Source organism: Malus sylvestris, chromosome 12, assembly GCF_916048215.2.
Source record: "Malus sylvestris chromosome 12, drMalSylv7.2, whole genome shotgun sequence".
In the NCBI taxonomy this organism is placed as follows: domain Eukaryota; kingdom Viridiplantae; phylum Streptophyta; class Magnoliopsida; order Rosales; family Rosaceae; genus Malus; species Malus sylvestris.
In genome coordinates this window covers 18,903,160-18,913,868 of record NC_062271.1, presented here as the reverse complement: position 1 = coordinate 18,913,868, position 10,709 = coordinate 18,903,160, and the positions used below count along the sequence as shown (strand labels likewise).

At 36.6% G+C, this 10,709-nt stretch overlaps 1 protein-coding gene across 4 annotated transcripts; it reads right to left on the bottom strand.

Annotated features, from left to right (window-relative positions):
• Nucleotides 1-4,252: 4,252 nt before the first annotated feature.
• LOC126593959 (ribonuclease MRP protein subunit POP4-like) lies at nt 4,253-9,044 on the bottom strand. 4 transcript variants are annotated; one of them, XM_050260136.1, is made up of 10 exons: nt 8,737-9,044; nt 6,852-7,082; nt 6,712-6,747; nt 6,531-6,607; nt 6,189-6,457; nt 5,821-5,889; nt 5,608-5,666; nt 5,042-5,143; nt 4,757-4,863; nt 4,253-4,610 (listed from the first exon to the last, which is right to left on the bottom strand). In XM_050260136.1, exons 1-9 carry the CDS (start codon nt 8,792-8,794, stop codon nt 4,766-4,768), a joined length of 999 nt encoding a protein of 332 aa, XP_050116093.1. In that variant the 5' UTR covers nt 8,795-9,044; the 3' UTR covers nt 4,253-4,610; nt 4,757-4,765. The 4 variants fall into 4 exon arrangements, with proteins under 4 accessions (XP_050116093.1, XP_050116094.1, XP_050116096.1 ...); XM_050260137.1 differs by having other exon boundaries at nt 4,253-4,605; XM_050260139.1 differs by having other exon boundaries at nt 6,852-7,083; nt 8,740-9,044.
• Nucleotides 9,045-10,709: the final 1,665 nt, after the last annotated feature.

Below are 10,709 nucleotides of genomic sequence, written 5' to 3'. Positions count from 1 at the left end.
TGTTACCAAATGGAACAATATTGTCCATACAGAATGTGTTGTACGCTAATCGATCTACTCGAAATTTGTTGAGTTTCAAAGACATACGTTTAAATGGATACCACATTGAAACGAAAAGGGCAGAAAATGTGGAGTATATATGCATTAGCTCCAATGATAACCAGAAGCGTATATTGGAGAAGTCGCATGGTTTGTCGAGTGGATTGTATTATACATACATAAAAACAGTTGAATCACATACTGTCATGAACCAAAAGTTCATTGATTCAAAAGTTTACATGCTTTGGTATGACCGTCTGGGTCATCCAGAATCTACCATGATGCGTAGAATCATTACCAACTCTAATGGACATCCATTATTGAGCAGAAACATTGTTATCTCAAATGATAACACTTGCAAGACTTGTTCTCAAGGGAAGTTGGTAATTAGATCATCATAACTAAAGGTTAATGCTGAATCTCCATCATTTCTGCAAAGAATTCAAGGGGATATTTGTGGACATATTCAACCATCCTATGGACCATTTCGATATTTTATTATTTTGGTTAATGCATTTTCCAGATGGTCACATATTTGTCTCTTGTCTACTCGAAATGTAGTTTTTGCAAGACTTTTTGCTCAGATAATTAAGTTAAGAGCACAGTTCCCAGATTACCCCATTAAGTCAATCTGACTTGATAATGCTGGTGAATTTACGTCTTAAACCTTTGATGATTACTACATGACATTGGGTATTGATGTTGAACACCCTGTTCCTCATGTCCATACTCAAAATGGTTTAGCAGAAGCATTGATCAAGCTGCTTCAGTTAATATCTCGCACTCTGCTCATGAAAACAAAATTGCCAGTTTCTGCATAGGGACATGTCATCTTACATGCTGCATTATTGGTTCAATTGAGACATATAGCCAACCACCAATACTCTTCAACACAACTTATGTTTGGGCATCAGCTAAACATTTCACATTTACAAGTTTTTGGTTGTGCTGTTTATGTGCCTATTGCACCCCCGCAATGCACTAAAATGGGACCTCAGCGTAGACTGGGAATTTATATGGCTTTTGATTCACCATCTATCATTAGATATTTGGAACCCTTGACAGATGATATGTTTACAGCTCATTTTATCGATTGTCATTTTGATGAGACAGTCTTCTCGTCGTTAGGGGGAGAAAAGACCGTTCCAGAAGAATGGAAAAAGCTGACATGGGTTGTTCCCCACCTTGTCTCATTTTAATCCACGTAACACTTAATGTGAAAATCAAGTGAAAAAAATTGTTCATCTTCAAAGCATTGCCAATCAAATGCCAGATGCATTTAATGATGCTATGAAAGTGACATATCATATATACCAGTTGCAAATACACCTGCAAGAATTGATGTCCCTGTTGGACAAAATAAAGTGGCAACGAATGATTCATCTGGTGCACGGCTGAAACGTGGTAGGCCCCTAGGTTCAAAAGATTCAGCCCCTCGAAAGAGAAAGACAAGGGCACATCTGAATCCAAATGAAATAATTCAGGAAGAGAGAATGAACGACAAATCTACAATTCATGATTCTAGACTTCTAAAAAAAAAGAAAATGTCCTTGATGAGACACATGTCTCTGAAGAGACAGCAGTACATGAGAGCAAAGAAATCTCCATAAATTATGCATGTACTAATGAATTGTGATATCGGAATGAAATAATCATCGACGATATATTCACATTCGCAGTAGCCACTGAAATCATATTAAGTGATGATATTGAGCCCCGCTCTGTTAATAAATGTAAATAAAGACAAGATTGGCCGAAGTGGAAAAATGCAATCCAAGCATAATTAAATTCCTTGGAAAGGCGAAATATTTTTGGACCAGTAGTCTAAACCTCGCCTGGTGTAAACCTCGTGGGTTACAAATGGGTATTCACAAGGAAACGCAATGAGAAAAACAAGATTGCAAGATATAAAGCACAACTCGTTGCACAAGGTTTTTCGCAAAGACCTGGAATTGATTATGAGGAGACATACTCTCCTATAATGGACACAATTACGTTCCGTTACTTAATAAGTTTAGTGGTTTCAGAAAAACTGGACATGCGACTTATGGATGTCATCACCGCGTATCTATATGGAGAATTAGTTACTGACATATATATGAAAGTCCCAGAAAGACTTAAGTCGCCTGAAACAACTAACAAATCATGAGGTATGCTCTCAATCAAATTAAGGCGATCATTGTATGAGCTGAATCAATCTGGACGAATAATCGTTTCAATGAGTATTTGATCAAAGAAGGGTATACCAACAATGTCATTTGCCTTTGTGTGTTCATTAAGAAATCCAACTCTGGATTTGCTATAGTGGCAGTATATGTAGATGATATGAACCTAGTTAGAACCCCTGAAGAGCTCAATAAAACTGTTGAATATCTGAAAAGCGAATTTGAAATGAAAGACCTTGGAAAAACGAAATTTTGTCTCGGCTTGCAGATCGAGCATTGTGGCAGATCAAGCATTGTACTAGTGGAATTTTGGTCCACCAATCAGCTTACATTGAGAAAATCCTAAAGCGATTTGGTATGGACAAGGCTTATCCACTCAGCACGCCAATGGTCGTTCGTTCTCTGGACATTAAGAAAAATCCATTCCGTCCAAAAGAAGATGATGAACTGGTCATTGGTCCAGAAGTACCATATCTGAGTGCAATAAGTGCTTTGTTATATTTAGCACAATGTACTAGACCATATATAGCTTTTTTAGTCAACTTGTTAGCAAGGTATAGCTCTGCTCCAACAATTCGTCATTGGAAGGGTGTCAAAGATGTATTGCGATATCTTCGTAGGACAATAGACATGAGTCTCTTATACTCAAAGAACTCCACAAATGACCAGGTCCTTGTTGGATATGCAGATGTTGGTTTTCTCTCTGATCCGCATAAAACCCGCTCACAAACTGGATATGTGTTCAAGAATGGAGATACAACAATCTCATGACACTCAACAAAGCAAACACTAATTGCTACATCTTCCAATCACTCAGAAATACTTGCTTTACATGAAGCAAGCCGTGAATGTTCTTGATTAAGATCAATGATTCATCATATCCGGAATTCATGTGGTCTAACTCCGAAGACAGACAATCCAACTGTCATCCACGAAGATAATGTAGTCTGTGTTGCCCAAATGAAGGAATGATTCATTAAGGGCGATAAAACTAAACACATCTCCAAAAAATTTCAATGTACATGAGCTTTAGAATGCTAAAGTTATTGAAGCCAGACAAATCCGTTCTAATGAAAATCTGGCACATTTGTTGACCAAATCTCTACCAAAATGCACGTTTCAGAAGTTAGTGCAAAGTATCAAATTACGTCGACTTACCAAATAGCTATATTTGAAGAATGCGGAATCAAGGGGAGCATCTATGATACATGCATGTTGTACTCTTTTTCCTTCGATTAGGATTCTTCCCACTGGGTTTTTCCTATCAAGGTTTTAATGAGGCAACATAAGCATATTTAACACTATATCAACAATCCAGGAAAAGTTGTACTCTTTTTCCTTCACTATGGTTTTTTCCAAGCAAGGTTTTAACGAGGCAACTCATGTTGATATGTGGGCATCCAAAGAAAAGTGTTGAAAAAATTGGCATTGTTATGAATGCCCACACACACATTGTCAATATCCTTGAAATAGACTTTGGAAACAAAATGATTGTTTTTCAAAACATGCGTGTAAATTTCAAATTGTAAGAACCTGTTTATATAGAGCCGCTGTATAAATAGTGCGCTCCAACTACAGTTATTGAGAAAAAAGGAAAGATTAATAACTTCAGTATCTATTCCTCCCTCTTTTATTTGTCATCCTCTTGTGCTATAGCTTTAATGTGATATTTTACACCTGCTTCGTTCCTGTCACTAGTAAAGGTTATCTCTCTAACTTTTACATATTTATAACAAAATATGGGAAGTTTTAATAATAGAAACTTCAATTAGATTTATAAAACTATTCAGGTTAAAAACTAAAAAAAATCTTATTTAAGCTCTAAAATCTATAAGCCCCTTAAAATGTGTGCTCTTATAAGTGTGTTTAGAGACGGTGTTAATTATAATCCAGAAGGTTGCAGCATGTTAGAATCCTACAGTTGGTGAGTCTCATAAGTTTGTTTTGAGACGGTGTTAATTACTAGTGGGGTGATGAGAAAGGCAGACCACCCATGTGATCCATTTAGGCATATGAAAGGCCTGTTTTTGTAATGTTTAGCGTGCTGGTTCATGTGATCCATTTTGGAGGCAGTGCTTCCATTCTTTGCAATCATATATAATGTCAAAAAGAAAATATCTTCCATGACTAGGAAATATGTAAGAGATGGGCTGCCAGAGTGAAATATGGAAGAGATAACTATAGGATTGCACAGCTTCGTACATCTATTCATTTTGAATTTGACGCCTAGCAATGAATTGTAAAGCGGCACACTGAAGACCAGCAGGTACCTGCAAGAGTCCACTCGCCTTCCTTTTGTGATCATAGTTCTTCTCGATTGTTCAATGCCAACACTGTCTCAGCCGCTCATCCACCAACCACCATTGTTAAACGAATGTCAATTATATTGTTCAACTCTTAACTGTTCTGCAATTTACCACAATTGGAAATCTGGAATAAGTTAACAAGTAAACTGAATATGAAAACAACGTCGATAGTAGTAAAGTTGATTGATTAGTTATCATATAGCTTGCCAAATTCTTATATCCCATATAAATAGTGGAGAAGATCACCTGAAACAATTACAAGCCCAAGTTTCTTGAAGTGAGTTTGTCCCCGTGCAAGGTAATCTTCCAGCAATCAACTTGAAATATAAACACAGAAAACTTTTTGGGCACCACTGCAAATATGCCCCATACAGATAATCAAACCATCAGCATTCCATTATCATTTCACAGACGAGAGAAGAAGAAATCGTAGCATGAACACATACGTGTTCACAGTTCAAAGTTCTAACAACACGAGTTGTACCAAGAACATCTAAATAAATTAAAGGTTTGAATCAGCAGCTCAATTACCTCTGAATTTATCATCCTGTGTAATTATCCCAAATGTTTCTGCTGTTTCACGAATCATGATACCACTCACTCCAGTGTATGAAGTTACTTTACACTCGGCAACTGCCAGTAAATAGACAGGGAATTACAGTAAATACTGACAGAGAGAAAAGGGAAGGTGAGGGCGTGTTTGACACTGCCAAGCACTGTGCAGGAATCAGTCCAGATAGTTCAAAGTACATGCATTTGAACATAAGTTCATAACTTGATATAGAATAATGTATCCTTGAGCCATTCACATAAGAGAAAAAGAACAAAATAACTTAAAGGAGCAGAATTAAAGGCCTAAATAATTCCCAATTTTGATCGACAAAAGAGAAAAAAAGTTCCCAATTTTAGGATGTTTGAACATGTTGGAATTACAAGAAGCCATAGTACATGTGATCTATCTGGTGTGATAAGAATTCGTAATATGGCTTGGAGGATGATTAGAGGTGAATAATGAACAAACAGTATGCATAATGTTTACATTCAGGACAAGAATGGGCAGTTATTAATGAAAGTTATGAAAAAAGTAAGAAATAAACCTGAAATAATAGCACCGTGTAGATCTGCACTAAGAATACACTGAGCCAGCTGATTTTTTCTGCGGGATTGAACGAACTTGTGGTTAGTTTTCAACATCGAAGACTAACAAAATGCAAAGCATATTGCCCCCCAAAACTAAGATGCTTAAGAAAGAAACGATTAACCATTAAAAAATATACATAACTCTGATATCTGCAATGAGATATACTCACCCAGTAGTTTTTAAGAGTTGCACAATATAGCCTTTCCACATCTCATGCATTGGCTTAAATTTATCAAAGCTGTGATCCAAACAAAAGAAAGTATTAGAGAGTGAACCATAGATGGCAAAATATAACAAGTAAAAACAAAATTGTTAAGATCTTATCATCAATCACGGAAAACATCTCTCCAGTTATTGAAAGATAAATATATTGATGATAACCAGTAAAAACAAGCCATTCTGAATCGTAAGCTTGTAACTTCAGGATCAGAAAAAAAGATTTGCCTAGCGTATCATTATTATTATTCATTTGTTGGAAGAAGAAAATAACTATCACAGATTCACAAATGGCAACATATGCTGAGAAACACAATTCACCTATGAAAATCTTTAGGAAAATCAAACAATCCCTTCCTTTTTTGCTGTTTCATTGACATGTGCTTTTTAGAACGCTTGGAATGAATCTGCAGCGCCCTGGCATGAGAGCCAGTTGAAACGCCACGTCCTTGCACATAGTTATCGAGGAGAATCCAATTGTCAATTCTCTTACTTCTGGATCCTTGCATGTACTTCTGAGCTGAGTCTCCATTCTGAAGAAGCTCGTGCAAAACCTTATCAACTTTACTCTCCTTTCTACCGCCAGAGACCTGCATTTCACAAACTAGATCTTAAACCAACGACTTAAACCAAAAATTTTGCTTCAACTTCACGAAAAAGTACCTCAACACTAGTTGCCAGCAGATTCTCATCAACAGATTGAACTAGTTTTGCATATGTTGGACCACTTTCGTCGATCTCTGAATAACAAATACAAGCAAAATAAACACATAACCTCAATCCTAATCTCTTAAATTAAACTACCAAAAAATTTTGCCTCGATTCACTAAAACTGAAACAGTACCTTGTGAATTAATATACCCCGAAAAAGTGAAAGCTCCTATTAAGAATAAAGACGAGAAAAATCAAATAAATCATAAATATACAAAATCATAACAGAAAAAAAATATAAATTAAATATCTGAAACTAAGATTTTCACAAACCTTTCTTAAATGGAGTTGAACTTGAGGCTGATGGATTTGCTAAATTTGGTGAAGAATCAACAGCTGAAGAACTTGCAATCTGCGATTTCTTTCCAGCTTCCTCGGTTTTTGATCTCTTGACAGTCTTCTTTTGATGTAAATCGAGCTCGACTTGGGCAGCCTCAAACCTTCGTTCCAATGCCTTCAAAGTGCGTTGGCGTTGATCGTCAACAATTGTTTCACCGGCCATGGCTGCTTGAAAAGATTAAGGAAAATTGGTTTAGCATCCCTTTTACAAACCCGTCAACCGAAAACAGCCCTACACCCAAAACCCAAAATGGAATCTCTTGCTAGTAATTGGACAAAGAGACAAAACATAACAAAAAAAATAAAATCAGGCAAGAACTAGCATGCAATGAACAAAACTACAGAATATGATATCCATTTAACTACACAAAACTAATACAGCCTTTGGCTGAATGTTCCATATGCAATAACTAATTTGTTTATAAATATCCAGACATTTGATCAAACACCAACTGGTCAACAAACACCTTATGCAGAAAGACAAGCATAACTAAAAGAAAATAAATCATGAAGATATATACCAAAGGTCAATCCCAGTAAACTCTCTAATCATTCATTATGTAGTTCATTTTGTGAGAGTGCTACTTGAAATGAAAAGACCTCTATGCTGAAGAAGAAACACTTAGACATGAAGTAATGGATGACTGAAACTCAAAAAATTCTAGTTGAGAAATTAGATCACCTTCAGATCATGACCCAGTTAATGAATGATAGAAAAACCAAAAAGGCATAATTCAAATAACAAGAAAAGCATACCAAATACCAAAAAAACCACTGCATACAAAGAATCTTACAAATGTGCCCTGACAATAATATGAGGTTTAAAAATAACATAAAAACAAACAATAGAGAACATTAACAGATCAGATGAACAACAAGACCACCGCAGAAATGAGAATTCAGAAACAAAGATGATAACTTTATTAGCAAACCGAAAAAGATAAAGTCTCAAAAACTCAATTTCCAACAAATTAACGTCAAATATCTACTAAGTAACTGAATTGCAAAGAGCAGCAAAAAGAACACATTACAACATAGGATTTCCAAGAAAGAGAATGAAGCATACTCATCAATGAGAGTGAAATCAGCCAAAACTAAGACTAGGAATCCAAAAACAAAACCCACAAGAGCTATCCCAGGACCAATGAAACCGATTAGTAAACTGTCCTTCTTTCTTGGGCAATCTCCTCCGAACCCTCAACCGAACTACAATTCAGTGAAAACCTAACCATTTGCAGAATCCTATCAAAATTTGAATCTAATTATAAGAGCGGATTAAATGTTCAGCAAAACCCAAATATAATTTAGAATGCAAAAGTATGAAAGGAGAAAAATGCATTACTATTTGTCACAAGAACTTAACTCGTTATCTAAATCCAAAGAAGACGAGACGAAATCTCGGCAAGATCATGTACTCTAAACAGTAAAAACCTACTTCCTACCACCATTGATAAAGCAATTGAAAATGTTACAATTAGGCAGTCAGAGTACTAATGCCTCTAATACAATTACACACCTCCTCAATACAAATACTGACTCTAAGTGGTAATTGAATTCCGGAAGAAAGCCAACATCACGTATCAAACTTCAACACCGAAATTACCCTGCCCCTCCCATCTGCCTCCCACCATTCAACCACCCAAAGCACACCCATCCCCACCCTTAACCGACGCAGACCACCGCACCACCTCCCAGACTGACCTATCACCAACCCACCCCAACAGTTCTACGAACAAACTCCGGACACCCCATATCCAAATTCGGATGGGGAAAGAGAGATGCAGATGAGTATAGAAAAAAGAAAAACCTTGTGACTTACCCACTGCGGATCGAATTTCGGTTGCAGACGTTTTTACAGAGAGCATAACATAGAGCATTGAGCGGCTGGCAAATGGTTGAGAAATCCGAGAATGGCCGCAGGCAAGGAGTTCATGATTTACCGCCAAAAGGAGATCTTCAGGTCGATAGAACCCGACAAGGTCAGGATGGGTAAGAGTTGGCGCTAGGGGATGATCGCAAAAACAATATGCGGATGCAGACGGGGAGAGTAGAGAGAGTTGTGGTGGAACCGTAGAGGTTCCCGAACCTTTCTTTTTTTGAATTTTTTTACTTCGTTTCCTTGTTGAATTAGGGTTTTGCTCTTTAAGAAATAAAAAAATGTTCAAGTTTTATTAAAAATAAATATATGAGAATTGTTAAGATTTTAATAAAACTATATGTGTGTGAGTGTGAAATTGTATTAAAAAGTTATGATTTTTTTATTATTAAGATTAACGGTATTTTAGTAATCATATTAATTTTCATTTCGATTCAGGTGAACTGATAAATAACTTATATCATTTCAATTCCGATTCTAGAAAATTATAATAAACAACTTTGACAGGAATTCGATTTTGACTGCTCTCTATTTCAATTCCCCCTCAATACAATTCCCCATCAATTCAATTCCTCTTATTTTGATTACGGATTAGTAAACGAACCATTAAATCCTTCCTAAAACCATTCAAAAAGATTTCTGGACAATCGGATTTCAGCAAAATCCAATTTTGGGTTTTTATTGGGGAGGCAATAACTTTGGCTAGAAATCCAAAAACATAATAATATGAAAATTACATAAACACATATACCCTTCCAAAACCCTAATCTAAGAATAACCCATACAAATTTGAAAAAAAAAATTTGGGGAAATTAATAGATAATCAAATTTACTTGAGGGGAGGGGGGATGAAGAGTGTAACGTACCTTGGTTGCGTCAAATTTTGAAGCTTCTTAGAGCAAGTCCATCTCTAAGGACTTTGTGCCAGCACTTAGCCTATTTATCCACTCTAGTGAACAATAATAGACTTCAATGAACAATAATAGGCCAATGCATCTCCACCCCTAAAAAAATGCGATGGCACCCAGTGAAAAAATGCGCTGGCACAAACGATCTCCATCCCTACAAATTACACTGGCACCCAACCCATTTAAAATATTTTTAAATTTTTTCTAAAAGAATAAAAAAACTAATATAGTATAGAAAGTGTAGAAAATATTGAAATATGGTGTAAGGTGAAAGATATGGGTTAGGTATTTATAGAAAAAAAAAAACTTTTTTAAAATTTTACTGTATTTTTTTATAATTTTTAATTAATTTTAATGTAATTAATTAATCTGGACCGTTGGATTTGAAAAAAATTCAAATCCAAGAACCAAGGATTTGCCATGTGGCCAATGGTCATAAATCTGACCGTTGGGCCTTTTTTTGGGGGGGGGGAGGGGAAACGTGGACCGTTGATCTATGATCGGACGCTCCAGTTTAAAAGTAAAATTTGAATTTTTTTTACCGTTGGAAATCCAACGGTCTAGAAAAATTGGAAATCCAACGGCTCTAAGCATGCCACGTCATTGACTGCATCTTAAGCACAAGTGGGCTGACAGCACTTGCCCCCTTATCCATTACTCGCGGTTACGCGCTAGCCAAATAGGCCAGCTCTTGGGTTTGTCAAAAATGGACTGGTCTGTTGCCTGGCTTGGGCTGGGTGCCAGGCAACTTTGTAGGTTGGAGTAAATGAACTGACCCTCAGCTTGATATTTGGACTGGGTGCTGGGCAATGTTTGCTCCGATGGACTTGCTCTTAGAACCGGAGTACGTCGTAGTGAATGGTGTTTGGGCGAGCTGATCGGTTGATATTATCTGGGGCGTTAGGATTTCTGCGAAAGAAAGAGGTCGACTTAGCAGCGCGCGAAGACATTGAGATTTTAAACGCACTGTCTGGTTAAAGTGGAGATAAAATTTGGGCTTTTAGAGAC

Excerpts from the sequence above, each read along its gene's own strand:
- LOC126593959 (XM_050260136.1), bottom strand. The coding sequence starts at position 8,794 with ATGCTCTATGTTATGCTCTCTGTAAAAACGTCTGCAACCGAAATTCGA. Across the intron at positions 6,458-6,530 it reads TGCTGGCAACTAGTGTTGAG|GTCTCTGGCGGTAGAAAGGA; the intron begins GTACTTTTTCGT and ends TGTGAAATGCAG. Across the intron at positions 5,890-6,188 it reads TTTCCTAAAGATTTTCATAG|CTTTGATAAATTTAAGCCAA; the intron begins GTGAATTGTGTT and ends TTTGGATCACAG.